This window comes from Cherax quadricarinatus, chromosome 19, assembly GCF_038502225.1.
Source record: "Cherax quadricarinatus isolate ZL_2023a chromosome 19, ASM3850222v1, whole genome shotgun sequence".
Classification (NCBI taxonomy): Eukaryota; Metazoa; Arthropoda; class Malacostraca; order Decapoda; family Parastacidae; genus Cherax; species Cherax quadricarinatus.
In genome coordinates this window covers 38,590,191-38,614,965 of record NC_091310.1, presented here as the reverse complement: position 1 = coordinate 38,614,965, position 24,775 = coordinate 38,590,191, and the positions used below count along the sequence as shown (strand labels likewise).

Below are 24,775 nucleotides of genomic sequence, written 5' to 3'. Positions count from 1 at the left end.
ACACTCACTCACCCATTTGACCATAAACAGAAATATTAATCTCAATCTTAAAATAATGAATCCTATGATACTCCAATACTGAAACTATGTACTGTGCCAAAACAAAAGCATTCACATTGCTAAACTCACAAACTAGTATTTAGTCACTTAGCCATAATACCAACTTACCTCATAATTTGTAATATTTTAAAATTAAGAATTAAACTAAGTCTGCCCGAAATGCCTAGCCATGCTAGGCGTTCTAGTGGTACACTCTGTAATCATTATTTAACTACATGTAAACCACACAACAACCAAATTCTGTAAATTCAACATTGTAATCTTTATAGAGAATAAACTTTGACTGTGGGTGTATAAATCTAGTGGAGGGGTAGGGGTCTTCCTAGGACAGGATAGAGGGAGCTGGAAGAGGTTTTGTGTGCAAGGGGCATGTATATACTGCAGGCATATGTGAGCGTGTGAATGGAGACGAATGGTTTTTGGGACCTGACGAGCTGTTGGAGTGTGAGCATGGCAATATTTTGTGCAGGGATTCAGGGAAACCGGTTAACCGGACTTAAGTCCTGGAGGTGGAAAGTACAATGCCTGCACTTCAAAGGAAACGTTGGGGATGTTAGCTGTTTGGAGTGACATCTAAACTGTCGTATCTGGGCACCTATGCAAAGACGTTGATTATGTGAGAATGATGGTAAAAATGTTTCTTTTTTGGCTCTCGCTGCCTCGGTGGGAGATGGCCGGCGTGCTGAATATAATATATATATATATATATATATATATATATATATATATATATATATATATATATATATATATATATATATATATTATATATATATATATATATATATATATATATATATATATATATATATATATATATATATATGTATGTGTGTATGTGTGTGTGTGTGTGTGTGTGTGTGTGTGTGTGTGTGTGTGTGTGTGTGTGTGTGTGTGTGTGTGTGTGTGTGTGTGTGTGTGTGTAAAAATATTAGGAAATGAACAGAGGTTAAGCTTTAAGCTTGAGAGTTATAGTAAGCAGCTGGTTAATTATTGCATAGTAATCAATAAAGCGGTGAGATGAAAAAGATGAAATAGATATAAAAAAAGGTGGAGTCAGGTGGCGGTGCCCTGAGTAGTGTCATCATAGTGACGTTGCTGGTACTCACTTGGCACTTTCCTAAGACTCACCCAGGACTCCCCTACCACTAATCTAGGACTTGTTTAGGCTTATCTAGTACTCATCGAAGCCTTGAAGCAGCTGCAGTACACAAGAACACAGACATGCAAACCGAACCACTCTTGTCTTAAACGTAGATTGGAAAGTCATTCCAGGTTAGTTAAGAAATATCTTCGTATGTTTTAACTTACACACACACACATATTATATATATATATATATATATATATATATATATATATATATATATATATATATATATATATATATATATATATATATATATATATATATATTTAGACGCACTACAGTATATATCGATTTACAGATTAAAAAAAGTCAATATAACTTACTTCATGGGGGTTCTTGTTTATTTCTTAGTTAGGCATCTATATATAAATGCATTATTTATACTTAGCACATAATACACTAAAAGGTAATAATAACAGGGACCCCAGTAGAAATAAGTTACTGTCTCTGACTTTTTTTTTTTTGGGGGGGAGGATTGCCAAAGTAATTTACACATGTACATGTATGTATGATAATTTGTGTAACTGTATTTATGTATACCTGTACCTTAATAAACTTACAGAAAAACTAGGTGATGCAAATACAGTTGCTAAGACCAAATGGCTGCTACTGCTATTATATTCATGAGAGAGCGCTAAACTAGTAGTGGTCATACCTGGGAAAATGGGATGCATTCAGGTTCAAACCAGGGGGAGGGCAGGTCCAGCTCCTTGGATTAAGAGCCTCTCACCCAAATCACTAAGAGTGAACAGTCCACATACAGGAACTAGTAACCGCTGGTGAGGGGCTCTTGATCTAGAGAATTGGATCTGTGCTCCAGTTCCTTAAATTGAGCCTGATTACCTTCCACCCCCACAGGCGCTATATAATCCCAATGGGTTTAACGCCCCCCATAATAATAAGTAACTAATGTATATTATTACTGCATTCATGGGAACCCTAACCCACAGGGGGTCATACAGCACTTGGGGAGAAAGGGAGGCATTCAGGTTCGATCCAAGGCAGATGTCAGGTCCAATTCCCTGGATCAAGAGCTTCTCACTGGCATCAAAGAATTTCCCTTGAGGAGCTTTTGAAGCGAGAGATCAAACCTAGCCAAAAACATCTCTAGCTACTATGTCCAAGTTAGAGATTAATGATAATTCAGCTCAGTCTCTTAACCACAGACATGACACTGTTGTTACAACAGTCAAATGGGTGGTTGTTGATGGAGCCTGGAACAGTTAAAATATGACATGTTATGTGACATGTATGCATTGGATTCCTGTTATTATAGTTTTCCATTGTAACCAAACCTAATCTAATCTAACTTGCATAACCTAACCTAACCTAGCAATGTAACCTAACAGTGTAACCTAACATAACCTAATAATGTAACTTAACAGTGTAACCTAACAATTGAACCTAACAATGTAACCAAACATAACCTAACAATGTAACTTAACATTGCTTAACAATGTAACCTAGCTTAATCTAACCTAGCCCAACCTAAGAAAAACACAAATAAACCTCACATAAGAGAATGAAACTTATGATAATGTTTCAGCCCAACCAAAACATCATCATAAGCTTCATTCTCCTATGTGCAGGTTATCTGTGTATTGTTCCGGTAACGGTGTTGTGACTTTTTATTCTTTAACTAAGAAATAGGCTGCAAACCCTATTGGGTAGCATTGTAAATTGGGTTGGGCAAATATTTTGTTTGTGGGAGGGATTGTTAAGGACCTGCTTAGTATGGGCCAACAGGCCTGCTGCAGTGTTCCTCCTTTCTTATGTTCTTATGTTAACCCTATGTGGAAATGTGACAGTTATTAGGAGGACAGGTTAGATAATTACCTAAGCTCTGTATAACTTCCCCAGCTACAGTAATTCTATGGAAGGAATTTCAACGGTATTATTATTATTATAATCATAACTAAGCTCTAAACCCACTAGGGTCATACAACTTCAACAGCAGAATATCTTAAAACAAAGCAGGAAAAATAGACAATATACTGTACTGCCATTCATATACATGTATAGGAAAGTAGCTCAATTGCTTGTACCTACCATTGCAGAAATGTTCAAGAAATTTATAGACACCAAAACATATCTAAGCTAGCAAGGGTTATTCCAAGCCACAAAAGTGGAGACCCAATAGAGGTCAACAACTACAGGACAAATTCTAATTCACATTATCTTAAAATTAAAAAAAGTACTCAAACAAATGTATACATTCATGAACAAGCACAATACGTGCTCTTAACCCTTCCTAGTTTGGTTCATGCAAGGAAAATGTATGAAAGATGCAATAATAAAAATGTTTGAGACACTTTATATTAATATCAAGGGTCTGGAGAGAGTGGCCTGTGGCCTGGTAGGCAATGCTCTTGCCTCACACACAGTGTGTCCATGGTTTGATCCCAGGCAAGGATGAAAACATTGGGCGTGTTTCCTTACACCTACTGTCCCCGTTCACCTAGCAAGTAAATAGGTACCTAGGTGTTAGTAGACTGGTCTGAGTCACATCCTAGGGACAAGATTGAAGAACTCCAATGGAAATACAGTCCCTCATTGATGCACTACCTTTCTTGGGTTATCCTGGGTGGCTACCCCTTTAGGGTTAAAAATCCAAACAAAATCTCATCTTACATACTTGTAATATAGCTTAATGTCCATATCCTGAGAATGGTACATACGTATTTATACTATAATGTTTGTATTTTTCAGCATCATGGAGTTTGCTATTGGTGCTGTAGCAGCTTGTGGTGCCTGTTTTTTTTCCAATCCAATGGATGTCTTGAAGACTCGCATGCAGCTACAAGGAGAACTAAAAGCTCGAGGACACTATACACTTATTTATAAAAACATTATTCATGCTGGCATTGCTGTTGCTAAGGTAAATATCCTGCAGTCTATTAATTTCAGACACATGTTTATTTCAGGGTTGTAAATCTTTTTCCATGTTATAATTTTTTCTCCAAAGGGGGTTCACTGATGCCAGTTTGTGGCTCTTGATGCAAGGAATTGGACCTGTCCTTCCCTTCCTTGGATCAAAGCTGTACATGTACTTGTAGAAATAAAGATATTATACATTATTATATGTATTACTTTCCACTCCCCCAGGTGTTGAATGATCCATTTGGGCTTAGTGCTTCCCCTAAATACATTTTTATAATGAAAATAATAATTTTAGTTTTAAATGATGTTTTAAAATGAACTAAGCTATATTTAGTTTTTGAGAAATACAGTGGATCCCCGGTTATCAGCCGGTTTGGTTATCGGCCAACTCAGTTATCGGCGGGTTTTTCGGCGCCTGGTTATCGGTGGTTTTGGATGCGTCCATCCGCCAGCTGGAGCAGCTTGCGCTTCAGTTTGGCTTTGTCCCTCAGTGGCTGAGGAGGCTTCTGCTCATACATCCAAACATTTCACTTGTTTACCATTGTTTTTAGTGGTTTTTCTTGCACTGCAACTGTGAAATAAGTAACCATAGCTCCAAAGAAAGTTCCTAGTAAAGTTCATGTGGTAAAGAAAGTGAGAAACACCATGGAATTTAAGTGTGAAGTGATCAAAAAGTTTGAGAAGGGTATGAAGGTGATGGAACTTGCCAGGATGTACAGCAAGAATAAATCAACAATTACATACATCCTGGCAAAGAAAGAACAAATCAAAGATGCTAATGTTGCAAAAGGAGTAGCTTTTCTAACTAAACAAAGGACACTGATAATGGAAGAGATGGAAAAGTTATTATTATTGTGGATTAAGGAAAAAGAATTAGTGGGAGACAGTGTAGTGGAGTTAACTATTTGTGAGAAGGCAAAGCAGTTGCATGAGGATCTTGCAAAGAAAATGCCTGGAACAAGTGCTGCAGTTTGTGAATTTAGGACCAGCAAAGGATGGTTTGATAGATTTAAGAAGCGTAGTAGCATACAGTGTTGTAAGGCATGGTGGGGCTGCAAGTTCTGACAAATGTGCAGCTGAACAGTATGTTCACGAATTCCAGGATTATGTAAAGGCTGAAGGATTCGAACCCCAACAAGTTTTCAGTTGTGATGAAACAGGCCTGTTTTGGAAGAAAATGCCAAAGAGGACCTACATTACCCAGGAGGAAAAGGCACTGCCAGGACACAAGCCTATGAAAGACAGGCTTACTCTTTTGTTGTGTGGTAATGCTAGTGGGGATTTCAAAGTGAAGCCTTTACTTGTGTATCACTCAGAAAATCTGAGTGTGTTTAAGAAAAACAATGTCATGAGGAATAGATTGTGTGTGATGTGGAAAGCTAATCATAAAGCATGGGTCACAAGGCAAATTTTCAAAGAGTTGGTTAATGATGTGTTTGGCCCAAGTGTGAAAAAATACCTCCTGGAAAAGAAATTGCCTTTCAAGTGCCTCCTGTTACTGGACAATGTTCCTGCACATCCTCCAGACTTGAAAGACCAAGTGTTTAGGGACTTCAGTTTTATAAAAGTGAAGTTCTTGCCTCCTAACACCACTCCTAACTAACTCCTCCTCCTTTTCTCCTCCGTCTTCCAGAAGCCAGCATTAGCCTTCAATAAACGTATGTAATGCTTACATAATTGTAAAAAAAAAAAAAAAAATTTGTGAATATTTTTGTTGGGAACGAATTAATTTTATTTTCATTAATTCTTATAAGAAATATTAATTCGGTTATCGGCCATTTTGGTTATCAGCCGACCTTCAGGAACGGATTGCAGCCGATAACCGGGGTTCCACTGTACTTACTCTAAGCACATTTTAAGTGTTCCTTATACTGTACATATTATATATGATTGTACAGTAGTACGTATATTATTATTATTACATCTATGGGAGCAAGAGCTGACCCCGTGGCTTAGTTGACAATACAGTAGCCTCACACACTGAGTGTCTGTGGCTCAGTCCCCGACACGTGCAGAAATGCTGGGGAGTGTTTCCTTATACCTACTGTCCCTGTTCACCTAGCAGTAAGTAGGTACCTGAGTGTTAGTCAGCTGCCCGAAATGCCTCGGCATGATAGTGGCTTTTTTTGTACCAATGAAATTATGAAATGTAAACACATACTGTAATCTTTGCAAAGAAATAAACTTTTGTTTTGTTTGTTGTTTGATGTGGGTCGCATCCTGGAGGACAAGATTGAAGGACCCCATAGGAAATAAGACAGACAGTCCTTGATGATACACTGAATTTCTTGAGTTATTCTGAGTGGCTAACCCTCTGGGTTAAAAATCTAAACAAATCTTATTTTATCTTATTACAACCCCTTGAATCCCAAGCCCCTTACTGACATCAGAGCACCTCTTGAGAGTTATGATTGTATAAAATTACTGAGTAAATAATAATTAAGTATGCACACATGTTTAAAATTTAGCTAATGCATATCATGAAAATGTTTTGTTCTGGAAACTAATAAAAATACATGTGAATTTTTTATTGTAGTTTTTTGCTGAAAGTTCACTTCAAATTTGCAGAATGATGGAATACTGGGACTACAGAAAGGACTTGTTCCAGCTTTAGGATACCAGGTTGTAATGAATGGGATAAGGTTTGGGCTCTATCAAAAAATCCTCGACTCAGAGATCATAACTCGTGCAGATGGAAGTGTTTCCACCATGGGGTGCATTGCTGCAGGAGCTGGTGTGGGCGTGGTTGGAGGTTTTATAGGAAGTCCTCTTTACTTAGTAAGAGCATAGTAAATTTGATATATTTTGAATGTACATATTCTCCTGGACCATTTTTATTAATGTTCATTAAAGTTGACTGGCTGGAATGGACTACTCAAATTTAATAAGGAAATTTACATTGTGTGATTGTGATTTATGTAGTCAAGGAAATTAAGTTGTACTGTATACAGTATATATTATTGCTGTTAGTGTAGGATAATGGAAGTTTAGATATGCAATCAGAATGAAAGAATACAGATATTAATTATAACTAGATATGATGAAATAACATTAGGGCAATCTTCTAATCCAGTAGTATATAGCTTGCAACACATTACAAAATAATTTTTAAATAATTTCTCTCCTTTGTTTTCCCTCTTCTTTTCCTTCCTTTCACCCCATCTTCTGTCCTTTGGCACTGCCAAGCCTTCCTTTGCCTTGCATAAACTGCACATAACAGAATTGTGTTAAATATGTATACAGTATGTAATACTGTGTGTGTGTAAACACTTGTTTGAAGCTACAGGAGCAGCACTGTGCTTATGGTGTTCAATAATTTGCTCACATAATATTTAAAACTTTCCAATGATTGAAGCACTTATTATATCTTGTAATTTCTTCCATTGATTTATCACTCTGTGAAAAAAATGTCCTAATATCCCTTTGGCTCCATTTTTTCTCAATTTACAACTGTGACTTCTTATCCTTATTACAGGTGAAAAAAAAATCCTCTTTATCTAAACTTTCATATTATTTTTGATCCTATATGTGGCTAACATGTAAGGGAATAAAAGGGCATCTTGAGTGTTTTCAGCTTTTCATCATATTTCATGATTCATAAACAGTGGACCCTCAACTTACGAAGGCCTCATCTAAAAATAAAATCAACTTACGAAGTGTTTCAGCATAAAAAAAATTTCCCCAACCTACGAAGAAAAACTCGACTTACATCATTCGTCCCGAATGCGGTCCGTCTGGCCAGAGCGCCTCAACTCAGCTAGTGCCATTGTTTACAAGCTAGGGTGGACGACTGCATGCATACATTCGATAAATTTTGTATTATTCCATTGTTTTTAGTGCTTGTAACTGCTAAATAAGCCACCATGGGCCCAAAGAAAGCTTCTAGTGCCAACCCTGTGGTAAAAAGGGCGAGAAATACTATCAAAATGCTATCGTACCACTGTCAGCTGCTGCTGCACCACGGTCTGCTTCTGCTTCTGCTGCTGTACTACAGTCAGCTGCTGCTGTACCACAGTCAGCTGCTGCTGTACCATGGTCAGCTGCTGCTGCACCACTGTTGACTGTTGCTGCACCATCAGCTGCTGCTGCACCACTGTCAGCTGTACTACTCGAAGATGAGGAGAGACTATTGTTGGTATGGCTTAACAAGAAACAATTACCGAGAAACAATTAACCCCAGAGGGTTAGCCTCCTAGGATAACCCAAGAAAGTCAGTGCATCATCGCAGACTGTCTAACTTATTTCCATTGGGGTCCTTAATCTTATTCCCCAGGATATGACCCACACTAGTCGACTAACACCCAGGTGAACAGGGAAAAATGCCTGGAACTAGTGCTCATATTGGCAAATTTAAGGCCAGCAAAGGTTGGTTTGAGAGATTTAAGAATCGTAGTGGCATACACAGTGTGATAAGGCATGGTGAAGCTGAAAAATTCCAACCCCAACAAGTGTTTAATTGTGACAAAACAGGCCTATTCTGGAAGAAAATGCCAACCAGGACCTACATTACTCAGGAGCAAAAGGCACACCCAGGACACAAGCCTTTGAAAGATAGGCTAACTCTCATGTTTTCTTGTAATGCTAGTGGGGATTGCAAAATGAAGCCTTTACTCATGTATCACTGTGAAAATCCCAGTGTGTTCAAGAAAAACAGTGTCTCATCACTACATCTTCAATAAAGGTAAGTGTCATTTATTCTTCATTTAGTACAATATATTGTGCATGTATCCTTCTTTTTCTGTGTAGGAAAATGTATATTTCATGTGGTAAAAATTTTTTTTTTCATACTTTTGGGTGTCTGGAATGGATTAATTGGATTTCCATTATTTCTTAAGGGGAAAATTAATTCAACTAACGATAATTTTGTCTCACGATGAGCTCTCTGGAACAGATTAATATCGTAAGTCGAGGGTCCACTGTATTTTAATTCTCTTCTTTGGACATTTTCTAACTATTCATGTGTTTTTAAGGTGTGAGCATACTACCACTGCATATTCCAATTTTGGGGATTTTCTTTCTTTTTGGGTCACCCTGCCTCGGTGGGAGACGGCTGACTTGTTAAAAAAACAAAAAGTGTTTAAACACCTTTTTTTTTTTTTAGCATTTCTCCATCATATACTTAAAAACTATTTTATAATTTGCTAGAATACCATGCAAGTTTTTCACAATTTCATTAAAATCATCTTCCGATAGCAATTTTTTGGTTAATAACTCCTAGGTTCCCTTCTCTGTCTGACACTTTCAGTATTTTATCATACACACACTGTATTCTTCATATGTCCTGAATACACTCTCTCCCATTTCTGCTACATAGCATTTTTTTTTTTATTAACACAGCCATTTTCCACCAAGGCAGGGTGGCTCAAGAAAGAAAAACTTTAATCATTCACTCCATCACTGTCTTGCCAGAGGTGTGTTCACACTACAGTTATAAAGCTGCAACATTAACACCCCTCCCTCAGAGTGCAGCCACTGTACTTCCCATCTCCAGGACTCAAGTAAAACCTGCCAATTTTCCTGAAGCCCTTCATAAATGTTACTTTGCTCACACTCTAACAGCATGTCAAGTCCTAATAACCACTTGCCTCCATTTGCTCCTATCTAACATGCTCATGCATGCTTGCTGGAAATCCAAGCCCCTTGCACACAAAAACCTCCTTGACCCCCCCTCCCTCCAGCCTTTCCTAGGCCAACCCCTATCCTGCCTTCCCTCCACTACAAATTTATACACTCTCAAAGTCATTCTATTTTGTTCCATCCTCTCTACATGTCCAAACCACCTCAAAAATCCCTCCTCAACCCTTTGGATAATAGTTTTGGTAATCTTGCACCTCTTCCTAATTTCCAAACTACATATTCTCTGCATTATATTCACACCACACATTGCCCTCAGACATGACATCTTCACTGCCTCCAGCCTTCTCCGTGTTGCAACATTCACCACCCATGCTTCACACCCATATTAGAGCATTGGTATAACTATACTCTCATACATTCCCCTCTTTGCTTCCATGAATAGTGTTTTTTTCTCCACAGACTCCTCAGTGCACCATACATCTTTTTTTTTCCTCATCAATTGTATGATTCACCTCATCTTTCATAGACCCATCTGCTGACATGTCCACTCCGAAATATCTGAATACATTCACCACATAGCATTTGTCTGTATTAAATTCCATCATCCATCAATCACACCATGTATTCAGCTTATCCAAGTCACCCTAGAAAGATATACAGTCATTTTTATTATTTATTTTACCTTATAGTTTTGCATCATCTGTGAACATACTCATAGTTTTTATACCTTATGGTACAGATACTTTATTTCAGCAAGATACTATGTTTGTACAAAGGTGAATGACAATTGTGTGTGCATGCAGAAAGCCCCTTAATATGCAGAGAATTTCGTGCAAACTTAAGACTAACTTAAGATTAATAAGGTAGTGACAATTTGAATGGTTTTATACATACAATATCTTAGATGAATGTAAATATAAATCAGAATTTTCTTGAAATAAAATCATAAAAAATTTTCCAAAGGGAATAGCTCAGTTTTCATGCACATTATTTTAAAACCCACAAAAAATTATTAGAAAATTTTAGTGTATGAAATACTGGAAAATCTGAAACTTTTCTGGGTACCTGACCCTTTAAGTTTCAAAATTTTTAGTATAAAATGAATACCCGGTGGTCTGGTGGCTAAAGCTCCCGCTTCACACACGGAGGGGCCGGGTTCGATTCCCGGCGGGTGGAAATTCCGACACGTTTCCTTACACCTATTGTCCTGTTCACCTAGCAGCAAATAGGTACCTGGGTGTTAGTCGACTGGTGTGGGTCGCATCCTGGGGGACAAGATTAAGGACCCCAATGGAAATAAGTTAGACAGTCCTCGATGACGCACTGACTTTCTTGGGTTATCCTGGGTGGCTAACCCTCCGGGGTTAAAAATCCGAACGAAATCTTATCTTATCTTATCTCTTACAGTACATTTGAAAATAATCAAAGCTTTAAAATTGTTCCACGTATTCAGAACTTACCAAAACTAATAAAAAGCATGTAGATAAAATTAATAAGAGATTATACACCAGCTGTTTGCTACAGTATTTGCCTTTTTTATAAATAAAAAGAACTGAAATTATTTTTTTTTTATTTCTTATGAGCTACAGAAGTTACTGTGTGTGTGTGTGTGTGTGTGTGTGTGTGTGTGTGTGTGTGTGTGTGTGTGTGTGTGTGTGTGTGTGTGTGTGTGTGTGTGTGTGTGTGTGTGCATGTGTGCATGTGCGTGTGCATGCGTGTGTGCGTGTGTGCGGGTATATACATATACATGTATATATATTTTTATTTTCAACATGCCGGTCATCTCCCACCGACGCAGGGTGACCCAAAAAGAAAGAAAATTCCCAAAAAGAAAATACTTTCATCATGATTCAACACTTTCACCTCACTCACACATAACCACTGTCTTTGCAGAGGCACTCAGAAGTGACAGTTCAGAAGCCCCTCCAAACTGCCAATATCCCAAACACCTCCTTTAAAGTGCAGGCATTGTACTTCCCATTTCCAGGACTCAAGTCCAGCTAACTGGTTTCCCTGAATCCCTTCACAAAATATTACCCTGCTCATACTCCAACAGTGGTACCTTGACCTATGAGTTTAATTCGTTCCGTGACCCAACTCAACTCAATTTTCTTCATATATCAAATAAATTTTCCAGCGGAATTCCTGGCTCTCAGGAGGCAGGAGAAAATACTTCAGTATAATGCTAATATCAACTCTACAGCTTATTTATCTGTCACAATTGATCTAATATGACATAATAAACAATATAAATAATAGAAACATGATATATACTCTAGAATGAATAAAATATGTCATTATGTGACTAGTGGTGGCAGCCACTCCCAAAGTAAAAATAATTATCGCTCTGACCATACCATATCTTCCCATTCTTGCCCTTTTGAGGTCTTATTATAAGAGAAAACAGAGTATTTGTGAGGCTAACTGCACTAGATCATTAGTTTCAGGAGACCGGCCTATGTTTTGGGTGAATATCTCAGAAGTAAATCAGCGTTAATGCCTCATGCCTTCTCTGCAAGAAGGCACGAGGCACGAAGTACATACTGCACTTGTACTGCCTCGCCAAGTCAACTACAGCACACCTCGCTCGTGTTTTCTGTGATTTCATGCTTTAATTCAATGAACATCATTCTATCCTTCTCAGCACTGTCCTTTGCACTTACTTTCTTAGGAGTCATGGTTATAAAGAAGAAATTTGGCAAAATAACTGCACAAAACACAAGCACAACACAAGAGATATGCTTCCACAGCGAGGTAACCATGTGCACTGTTGTGATGTTTGCTGTGGCAACTAGTGGCGGTGTATCTGAAGTTCACCTGTAACTTGGATTTTGGCTCGCACTTACGAGTGCCCCAACTTAAGAGATTTCTGAGTTACAAGCCGTCGCTCGGCTTGTAACTCGGAAATCTCTTAAGTTGGGGCACTCGTAAGTCAAGGTACCACTGTGTGTGTGTGTGTGTGTGTGTGTGTGTGTGTGTGTGTGTGTGTGTGTGTGTACTCACCTAGTTGTACTCGCCTAGTTGAGGTTGCAGGGGTCGAGTCCAAGCTCCTGGCCGCCTCTTCACTGGTCGCTACTAGGTCACTCTCCCTGAACCATGAGCTTTATCGTACCTCTGCTTAAAGCTATGTATGGATCCTGCCTCCACTACATCGCTTCCCAAACTATTCCACTTCCTGACTACTCTGTGGCTGAAGAAATACTTCCTAACATCCCTTTGATTCATCTGTGTCTTCAGCTTCCAACTGTGTCCCCGTGTTGCTGTGTCCAGTCTCTGGAACATCCTGTCTTTGTCCACCTTGTCAATTCCTCTCAGTATTTTGTAAGTCGTTATCATGTCCCCCCTATCTCTCCTGTCCTCCAGTGTCGTCAGGTTGATTTCCCTTAACCTCTCCTCATAGGACATACCTCTTAACCCTGGGACTAGTGTTGTTGCAAACCTTTGCACTTTCTCTAGTTTCTTTACATGCTTGGCTAGGTGTGGGTTCCAAACTGGTGCCGCATACTCCAATATGGGCCTAACGTACACGGTGTACAGGGTCCTGAATGATTCCTTATTAAGATGTGTGTGTGTGTGTGTGTGTGCGTGTATTTGTGTATGTATGTATGTCTATGTATGTATGTGTGTGTGTATGTATGTATGTATGTGTATATGTATATATGTATATATATATATATGTATATGTATATATATATATGTATATGTATATATATATATATATATATATATATGTATATATATATGTTGTGTATCTTTATACGTACAGTGGACCCCCGCATAGCGATATTAATCCGTGCAAGAGAGCTCATTGTTATGCGAAATTATCGTTATGCGAATGAATTTTCCCCATAAGAAATAATGGAAATCAAATTAATCCGTGCAAGACACCCAAAAGTATGAAAAAAAAATTTTACCACATGAAATATACATTTTCCTACACACAAAGAGAAGGATACATGCACAATAGTAGAGTAGTACATGCACAATATATATTGTGCATGTACTACTCTACTAAATGAAGAATAAATGACACCTTTATTGAAGATGCAGCAATGACTGATGAGACAGTGTGTCCTGGGAGTGCCTTTTCCTCCTGAGTACTGTAGGTCCTGTTTGGCATTTTCTTCCAGAACAGGCCTTATCACACTGTGTATGCCACTACGATTCTTAAATCTCTCAAACCAACCTTTGCTGGCTTTAAATTCGCCAATATGAGCACTAGTTCCAGGCATTTTTCCCTGTTCACCTGGGTGTTAGTAGACTGGTGTGGGTTGCATCCTGGGAGACAAGATTAAGGACCCCAATGGAAATAAGTTAGTCTTCGATGATACTGACTTTTTTGGGTTATCCTGGGTGGCAAATCCTCTGGGGTTAATTGTTTCTTGGTGTTCTCAATAAGCCACACCAACAACTGTGCTACAGCAGCAGCAGCAGCAGCTGACAGTGCTACAGCAGCAGCAGATGATGCTACAGCAGCAGCAGACGGTACTACAGCAGCAGCAGCAGCTGACGGTGGTACAGCAGCAGCAGCCGCTGACAGTGCTACAGCAGCAGCAGACGATGCTACAGCAGCAGCAGATGGTACTACAGCAGCAGCAGACGATGCTACAGCAGCAGCAGACGGTACTACAGCAGCAGCTGACGGTGGTACAGCAGCAGCAGCAGCAGCTGACAGTGCTACAGCAGCAGCAGACGATGCTACAGCAGCAGCAGACGGTACTACAGCAGCAGCAGCAGCTGACGGTGGTACAGCAGCAGCAGCCGCTGACAGTGCTACAGCAGCAGCAGACGATGCTACAGCAGCAGCAGATGGTACTACAGCAGCAGCAGACGATGCTACAGCAGCAGCAGACGGTACTACAGCAGCAGCTGACGGTGGTACAGCAGCAGCAGCAGCAGCTGACAGTGCTACAGCAGCAGCAGACGATGCTACAGCAGCAGCAGACGATGCTACAGCAGCAGCAGATGGTACTACAGCAGCAGCAGACGGTACTACAGCAGCAGCAGCAGCAGCAGCTGACGGTGGTACAACAGCAGCAGCAGCAGATGGTGCTACAGCAGCAGCAGCAGCAGCTGACAGTGCAGCAGCAGCAGCAGCAGCTGACGGTGGTACAGCAGCAGCAGCAGCAGCTGTACCACCAATAGTACCGATGGTTGATTGGGGTTTATTATACAACCTGGCCAGCTCGGAGACACGCACTCCACTTTCATACTTATCAATGATCTTTTTCTTCATCTCTATAGTAATTCTCACCCTTATTGCTGTAGGGTTGGCACTAGAAGCTTTCTTGGGGCCCATGGTCACTTATTTTGCAGATAAAATCACCAAAAACACTGTAATAATACGAAATGTTCTGATTGTATGCTTGGATGTTACCGCGGAGGCTGGCTGGTAAACAATGCCACCGGCGGAACATGTGAGCGTGGCTCAGACCGCACATGAACACGTCTCGGACGAACAGCGTTGAGCGGGTTTTTTAGCGGTATGCGAGGCAAAATCTTAGCGATAAAATGTAGCGGTATGCGGATTTAACGTTATGTAAGGCCAACGGTATGCGGGGGTCCACTGTACAGTGGACCCCCGCATAACGATGGCATCACATAGCGATCATTTCGCATACCGCTTACTTTAATTGCAAAAATTTTGCCTCACATACCGCTTAAAAACCCGCTTACCGATTTTCTTCCGAGACGCGCTCACATGTTCCGCCGGTGGCATTGTTTACCAGCCAGCCTCCGCGGTAACATCCAAGCATACAATCGGAATATTTCGTATTATTACAGTGTTTTCGGTGCTTTTTCTGGAAAATAAGTGACCATGGGCCCCAAGAAAGCTTCTAGTGCCAACCCTACAGCAATAAGGGTGAGAATTACAATAGAGATGAAGAAAAAGATCATTGATAAGTATGAAAGTGGAGTGCATGTCTCCGAGCTGGCCAGGTTGTATAATAAACCCCAATCAACCATCGCTACTATTGGTGGTACAGCTGCTGCTGCTGCTGCACTGTCAGCTGCTGCTGCTGCTGCACTGTCAGCTGCTGCTGCTGCTGTAGCACCGTTGTTGGTGTGGCTTATTGAGAATACCAAGAAACAATTAACCCCAGAGGATTTGCCACCCAGGATAACCCAAAAAAGTCAGTGTCATCGAAGACTGTCTAACTTATTTCCATTGGGGTCCTTAATCTTATCTCCCAGGATGCAACCCACACAAGTCGACTAACACCCAGGTGAACAGGGAAAAATGCCTGGAACTAGTGCTCATATTGGTGAATTTAAAGCCAGCAAAGGTTGGTTTGAGAGATTTAAGAATCGTAGTGGCATACACAGTGTGATAAGGCCTGTTCTGGAAGAAAATGCCAAACAGGACCTACAGTACTCAGGAGGAAAAGGCACTCCCAGGACACAGTGTCTCATCAGTCATTGCTGCATCTTCAATAAAGGTAAGTGTCATTTATTCTTCATTTAGTAGACTAGTACATGCACAATATATACTGTGCATGTACTACTCTACTATTGTGCATGTATCCTTCTCTTTGTGTGTGGGAAAATGTATATTTCATGTGGTAAAATTTTTTTTTTCATACTTTTGGGTGTCTTGCACGGATTAATTTTATTTCCATTATTTCTTATGGGGAAAATTCATTCACATAACGATTATTTCGCATAACAATTACCCCTCTTGCACGGATTAAAATCGTTAACCGGGGGTCCACTGTATATGCTTCTAAACTGTTGTATTCTGAGCACCTCTGCAAAAGCAGTGATAATGTGTGAGTGTGGTGAAAGTGTTGACCACGATAAAGAATTTGATATTGTTTACTTAGATTTTAGTAAGGCATTTGATAGAGTTCCGCACCAAAGACTGTTGAAGAAAGTAGCAGCTCATGGCATTGGGGGGAGGGTGCTCTCGTGGATCGAGTCATGGCTCACAGACAGGAAGCAGAGAGTGTCCATAAATGGGGTTAAATCCGAGTGGGGATCAGTAACAAGTGGCGTTCCACAGGGATCAGTCTTGGGCCCGTTGTTGTTTATAATATATATCAATGATCTTGATGAAGGAATTGCTAGTGATATGAGCAAATTCGCCGATGACACGAAGATAGGTAGGATAATTGATTCAAACGTAGATGTTAGGGAACTTCAGGAGGATTTAGACAAACTCTACTCTTGGTCAGAAAAGTGGCAGATGCAGTTCAATGTGGATAAATGCAAGGTTCTGAAGCTCGGGAGTGTCTATAACCCTAGCACTTATAAGTTAAATAATGTAGAACTTAGCCATACAGATTGCGAAAAGGACTTAGGGGTTATGGTAAGCAGCAACCTTAAACCAAGACAGCAATGCCTAAGCGTACGTAATAAGGCAAATAGATTACTGGGATTTATATCAAGAAGTGTAAGCAACAGAAGTCCAGAGGTCATACTGCAGCTTTATACATCATTAGTAAGGCCTCACCTAGATTATGCAGCTCAATTCTGGTCTCCATATTACAGAATGGACATAAATTCGTTAGAAAACATTCAGCGTAGGATGACTAAACTAATACATAGCATTAGAAATCTTCCTTATGAAGAAAGATTGAAGACTCTTAAGTTACATTCACTTGTTAGAAGAAGAATGAGGGGAGACCTGATCGAAGTGTATAAGTGGAAGATAGGTATTAATAAAGGGGATATTAACAAGGTCTTGAGGATATCTCTCCAAGAGAGAACACGCAGTAATGGATTTAAATTAGATAAGTTTAGATTTAGAAAGGACATAGGAAAGTATTGGTTTGGAAATAGGGTAGTTGATGAGTGGAACAGTCTACCTAGTTGGGTTATTGAGGCTAGGACTTTGTGTAGTTTCAAATTTAGGTTGGATAAATACATGAGTGGGAAGGGTTGGATTTGAGAGGGACTTGCACATCAGAGCTTATTTCTTGGGTAGCATTGAAAATTGGGTTGGTCAAATGTTTGTTAGTGGGATGAATTCTAAAGGACCTGCCTAGTATGGGCCAACAGGCCTGCTGCAGTGTTCCTCCTTTCTTATGTTCTTATGTTCTTAAAGTATTTTCTTTTTGGGGATTTTCTTTCTTTTTTGGGTCACCCTGCCTCGGTGGGAGACGGCCGACTTGTTGAAAAAAAAAATATATATATATATACATACATGTATATATATCTTTCTTTCAACACACCGGCCGTATCCCACCGAGGCGGGGTGGACCAAAAGGAAAAACGAAAGTTTCTTCTTTTACATTTAGTAATATATACAGGAGAAGAGGTTACTAGCCCCTTGCTCCTGGCATTTTAGTCGCCTCTTACAACACGCATGGCTTATGGAGGAAGAATTCTGTACCACTTCCCCATGGAGGTAAGAGGCAATAAACAAGAACTAGAAAGAAAACCCAGAGGGGTGTGTACATATACGCTTGTACATGTATGTGTAGTGTGACCTAAGTGTAAGTAGAAGTAGCAAGACGTACCTGAAATCTTGCATGTTTATGAGACAGAAAAATGGACACCAGCAATCCTTTCATCATGTAAAACAATTACAGGCTTTCGTTTTACGCTCACTTGGCAGGACGGTAGTACCTCCCTGGGTGGTTGCTGTCTACCAACCTACTACCTAGGATATATATATATATATATATATATATACAGTGGACCCCCGGTTAACGATATTTTTTCACTACTGAAGTATGTTCAGGTGCCAGTACCGACCGAATTTGTTCCCATAAGGAATATTGTGAAGTAGATTAGTCCATTTCAGACCCCCAAACATACACGTACAAATGCACTTACATAAATACACTTACATAATTGGTCGCATTCGGAGGTGATCGTTATGCGGGGGTCCACTGTATATATATATATATATATATACGTATATATATATATATATATATATATGTCGTGCCGAATATGTAAAACTGGTCAATTAGCAAGAACTCATTTAAAGTTAAGTCCTTTCTGAAATTTTCTCTTATACGTTTAAAGATATATTTTTTTCATTAATGTTGATGTAAAAATTTATAATTTTGCACCAAAAGGAACTTAGAAAACTTACCTAACCTTATTATAACAAGAACAATTTATTTTAGCCTAACCTAACTAAATATATTTTAGAATTGTTTACAGTAATTTAATACTAAACAAACACAGTGAAATATATTTTTTCGTTAGGTTCAGAATGATTTTGGCAAAATTATTGCACACACAAATTTTCACTTGTCCTATATGGCAAGATGAGCGTTGCTGTTTAAGCCAAGATTGCAAGTTCTGCCTATTCGGCACGACATATATATATATATATATATATATATATATATATATATATATATATATATATATATATATATATATATATATATATATTTTTTATTTTTATTTTTTTTTTCAACAAGTCAGCCGTCTCCCACTGAGGCAGGGTGACCCAAAAAAGAAAGAAAATCCCCAAAAAGAAAATACTTCCATCATCATTCAACACTTTCACCACACTCGCACATTATCACTGTTTTTGCAGAGGTGCTCAGAATACAACAGTCTAGAAGCATACACATATAAAGATACACGACATATCCCTCCAAACTGCCAATATCCCAAACCCCTCCTTTAAAGTGCAGGCATTGTACTTCCCATTTCCAGGACTCAAGTCCGACTATATGAAAATAACCGGTTTCCCTGAATCCCTTCACTAAATATTACCCTGCTCACACTCCAACAGATCGTCAGGTCCCAAGTATCATTCGTCTCCATTCACTCCTATCTAACACGCTCACGCACGCTTGCTGGAAGTCCAAGCCCCTTGCCCACAAAACCTCCTTTACCACCTCTCTCCAACCCTTTCGAGGACGATCCCTACCCCGCCTTCCTTCCCCTATAGATTTATATGCTTTCCATGTCATTCTACTTTGATCCATTCTCTCTAAATGACCAAACCACGTCAACAACCCCTCTTCTGCCCTCTGACTAATACTTTTATTAACTCCACACCTTTTCCCTTCTTTGCCTCCATAGATAACGTTTTTTGACTCCACATATACCTTAACGCACCACTCACCTTTTTTCCCTCATCAATTCTATGATTAACCTCATCCTTCATAAATCCATCCGCCGACACGTCAACTCCCAAGTATCTGAAAACATTCACTTCTTTCCATACTACTCCTCCCCAATTTGATATCCAATTTTTCTTTATCTAAATCATTTGACACCCTCATCACCTTACTCTTTTCTATGTTCACTTTCAACTTTCTACCTTTACACACATTCCCAAACTCATCCACTAACCTTTGCAATTTTTCTTTAGAATCTCCCATAAGCATAGTATCATCAGCAAAAAGTAACTGTGTCAATTCCCATTTTGAATTTGATTCCCCAAAATTTAATCCCACCCCTCTCCCGAACACCCTAGCATTTACTTCCTTTACAACCCCATCTATAAATATATTAAACAACCATGGTGACATTACACATCCCTGTCTAAGACCTACTTTTACCGGGAAGTAGTCTCCCTCTCTTCTACACACCCTAACCTGAGCCTCACTATCCTCATAAAAACTCTTTACAGCATTTAATAACTTACCACCTATTCCATATACTTGCAACATCTGCCACATTGCTCCTCTATCCACTCTATCATATGCCTTTTCTAAATCCATAAATGCAATAAAAACTTCCCTACCTTTATCTAAATACTGTTCACATATATGCTTCAATGTAAACACTTGATCTACACACCCCCTACCCACTCTGAAACCTCCTTGCTCATCCGCAATCCTACATTCTGTCTTACCTCTAATTCTTTCAATTATAACCCTACGGTACACTTTTCCTGGTATACTCAGTAAGCTTATTCCTCTATAATTTTTACAGTCTTTTGTCCCCTTTCCCTTTATATAAAGGGACTATACATGCTCTCCGCCAATCCCTAAGTACCTTCCCCTCTTTCATACATTTATTAAACAAAAGTACCAACCACTCCAACACTATATTCCCCCCTGCTTTTAACATTTCTGTCATGATCCCATCAGTTCCAGCTGCTTTACCCCCTTTCATTTTACGTAATGCCTCACGTACCTCCCCCACACTTATATTCTGCTCTTCTTCACTCCTAAAAGATGCTATACCTCCCTGACCAATGCATGAAATTACCGCCTCCCTTTCTTCCTCAACATTTAAAAGTTCCTCAAAATATTCTCGCCATGTACCTAATACCTCCCTCTCCCCATCTACTAACTCCCCTACTCTGTTTTTAACTGACAAATCCATACTTTCCCTAGGCTTTCTTAACTTGTTTAACTCACTCCAAAATTTTTTCTTATTTTCATTAAATTTCTTGACAGTGCCTCTCCCACTCTATCACCTGCTCTCCTTTTGCACTCTCTCACCACTCTCTTCACCTTTCTTTTACTCTCCATATACTCTGCTCTTCTTATAACACTTCTGCTTTGTAAAAACCTCTCATAAGCTACCTTTTTCTCTTTTATCACACCTTTTACTTCATCATTCCACCAATCACTCCTCTTTCCTCCTGCCCCCACCCTCCTATAACCACAAACTTCTGCCCCACATTCTAATACTGCATTTTTAAAACTATTCCAACCCTCTTCAAGCCCCCCACTACTCATCTTTGCACTAGCCCACCTTTCTGCCAATAGTCGCTTATATCTCGCCTGAACTTCCTCCTCCCTTAGTTTATACATTTTCACCTCCCTCTTACTTGTTGTTGCCACCTTTCTCTTTTCCCATCTACCTCTTACTATAACTGTAGCTACAACTAAATAATGATCCGATATATCAGTTGCCCCTCTATAAACATGTACATCCTGGAGCCTACCCATCAACCTTTTATCCACCAATACATAATCTAACAAACTACTTTCATTACGTGCTACATCATACCTTGTACAGTGGACCCCCGGTTAACGATATTTTTTCACTCCAGAAGTATGTTCAGGTGCCAGTACTGACCGAATTTGTTCCCATAAGGAATATTGTGAAGTAGATTAGTCCATTTCAGACCCCCAAACATACACGTACAAACGCACTTACATAAATACACTTACATAATTGGTCGCATTCGGAGGTGATCGTTATGCGGGGGTCCACTGTATATTTATTTATCCTCTTTTTCATAAAATATGTATTACTTATTACCAAATTTCTTTCTACACATAGCTCAATTAAAGGCTCCCCATTTACATTTACCCCTGGCACCCCAAATTTACAAATGTAGGCACAAAAGAAAGCCACTAATTATGCAATGCATCTCAGACAACCTAATCATAAGGCTTACATACTACTTAAATCTAGATCTAGTACAGTGGACCCCTGGTTAACGATATTTTTTCATTCCAGAAGTATTTTCAGGTGCCAGTACAGACCGAATTTGTTCCCATAAGGAATATTGTGAAGTAGATTAGTCCATTTCAGACCCCCAAACATACACGTACAAACGCACTTACATAAATACACTTACATAATTGGTCGCATTGGGAGGTGATCGTTAAGCGGGGGTCCACTGTATAATATTTAAGACATTGAGTACGTATCAATACAGCTTGTGTAATTTGTTACAATCACAAGTACTAGGAGACAGGTTGCAAAATACTAATAGGTCAATTACAAATAAATTTTATAGCATTTACATCAGTTCTATGAATTTAGGTTCTATGAATTTAGGTGTTGAAACCAAAGTATGAGAATTTACACAGTTAATAGTTGCAACATATATGTGAGATTTAAAAGGTGCCTTTTAACAGTGTTATTAAAGATGTTGGTAAGTGGGGAAGTTTTGTTATTTTTCAGGTGGCTCATATCTCAAGTAGTAGCACCTTGGTTATTCTTTCATGAATAATTCACCTCACTGGGTAAATGACCTGAAAACTTTTTTGATGCAAGGTTAAAACATTTGTTTTTCTTCAGGTAAAAACTCATTTACAATCTCAGGCAGCTGAGTCTATTGCTGTTGGTCACCAGCACAAGCATCAAGGTAAGTGACATCACCTTGTTCCAATTGAACTGTCAACTCTGTTGCAATGTTCACCGTTTCCTCTTTGAGAATTAAAATCTCACATTGTTATTATTTTCATTTTATAAAGTTACTCACACATTTCAGCTTTTCATATTTGTTATCAAGATGATGTCACGTTTTTTGACATTTCAAAATTTTTTTAAATATTTTCGCATTTATTATATTTAAATGTAGGTACAGTTCTTTATTAAATATATTTAATTTTAAACAAGTATGTACTGTACAATACTGTACTGTATGCCAGTTCAGTATTTTTATTTGACATACGTACAAATACTGTAGCCAACACAAACAGTAGAAGTGGTTTGATTACCATTGTAGTACATTATTATTATATAATACAGTGGACCCCCGCATAACGATTACCTCCGAATGCGACCAATTATGTAAGTGTATTTATGTAAGTGCATTTGTACGTGTATGTTTGGGGGTCTGAAATGGACTAATCTACTTCACAATATTCCTTATGGGAATAAATTCGGTCAGTACTGGCACCTGAACATACTTATGGAGTGAAAAAATATCGTTAACCGGGGGTCCACTGTATACATATTTTTTTTAACACATAGGCCATCTCCCACTAAGTGCGAGGTATACAGGCCTAGCTGACATCAGTGATATACTACTCTATAGAAAGCCCCTTATTATGCAGAGCATTTTGGGCAAATTAGGTCAGATTTGTCCCAGGATGTGACCCCACACCAGGACTACAAAGAGACCTAGACAGGCTGGACACATAGTCCAGCAACTGGCTCCTTGAACTTAACCCCGCCAAATGCAGTCATGAAGATTGGGGAAGGGCAAAGAAGACTGCAGACAGAGTACAGTATAGGCTAGGAGGCCAAAGACTGCAAACCTCACTCAAGGAGAAAGATCTTGGGGTGAGTGTGATACTGAACATGTCTCCAGAAGCACACATCAACCAGATAACTGCTGCAGCACATGGGCGCCTGGCAAACCTGAGAATAGCATTCCGACACCTCAGTAAGGAATTGTTCAAGACTCTGTACAATGTACGTCAGGCCCATACTGGAGTATGCAGCACCATTTTGGAACCCACACCTGGTCAGGCACGTCAAGAAATTACAGAAAGTGCAAAAGTTTGCAACAAGGCTAGTTCCAGAGCTAAGGGGAATGTCCTACGAAGAAAGGTTAAGGGAAATCGGCTTGAAGACACTGGAGGACAGGAGGGTTAGGGGAGACATGATAATGACATACAGAATACTGTAAGGAATAGATTATTATTATAATAAAAAAGAAGCACTAAACCTACAAGGCTCATACAGCACCGACAAGGAATAGATAAGGTGGATAGAGACAGGATGTTCCAGAGAGGGGACACAAAAACAAGGGGTCACAATTGGAAGTTGAAGACTCAGATGAATCAAAGGGATGTTAGGAAGTATTTCAGTCATAGAGTTGAATAGTCTGGCAAGTGATGTCATGGAGGCAGGAACCATACATACATATACCTGGAGTATACCTGGAGAGAGTTCTGGGGGTCAATGCCCCCATGGCCCGGTCTGTGACCAGGCCTCATGGTGGATCAGGGCCTGATCAACCAGGCTGTTACTGCTGGCCGCACGTAATCCAACGGACAAACCACAGCCCGGATGGTCAGGTACTGATTTTAGGTGCCTGTCCAGTGCCTGCTTGAAGACAGCCAGGGGTCTATTGGTGATCCCCCTGATGTAAGCTGGGAGGCAGTTGAACAGTCTTGGGCCTCTGACACTTATTGTGTTGTCTCTTATCGTGCTAGTGGCACCTCTGCTTTTCGCTGGGGGGATGTTGCACCATCTGCCAAGTCTTTTGCTTTGGTAGGGAGTGATTTTCATGTGCAAGTTTGGTACTAATCCCTCTAGGATTTTCCAGGTGTATATGTATAATCATGTATCTCTCCCTTTTAAGACGAGGTATGATAAAGCTCATGGAGCAGGGAGAGAGAAGACCTAGTAGTGACCAGTGAAGAGACAGGGCCAGAAGCTGAATCTCGACCCCTGCAACCACAATTAGGTGAGTACACCAGTCGACTAACACCCAGGTTCCCATTTTACTGATGGATGAACATGGACAACATGTGTAAGGAAACATAC

The 24,775-nt window shown here is 39.6% G+C and overlaps 2 protein-coding genes across 3 annotated transcripts in view; one reads left to right on the top strand and one right to left on the bottom strand.

The window, feature by feature from the left end:
* Window positions 1-24,775, bottom strand: part of LOC128688296 (transmembrane protein 138) — a 112,284-nt gene that overhangs the window by 48,358 nt on the left and 39,151 nt on the right. The window lies entirely within an intron of this gene.
* The window catches only part of LOC128688295 (solute carrier family 25 member 35), a 50,106-nt gene continuing 26,396 nt past the window's right edge, over window positions 1,066-24,775 (top strand). The window contains exons 1-4 of one of the 2 annotated variants that reach the window (XM_053776050.2): window positions 1,066-1,335; window positions 3,920-4,088; window positions 6,659-6,868; window positions 22,574-22,640. In XM_053776050.2, the coding sequence (XP_053632025.1) occupies window positions 3,924-4,088; window positions 6,659-6,868; window positions 22,574-22,640 (442 nt within the window). In that variant the 5' untranslated portion in view covers window positions 1,066-1,335; window positions 3,920-3,923. Of the gene's footprint in view, window positions 1,336-1,858; window positions 1,990-3,919; window positions 4,089-6,658; window positions 6,869-22,573; window positions 22,641-24,775 lie in introns of those variants that run through there. The other variant, XM_070086671.1, reaches the window with a different exon arrangement.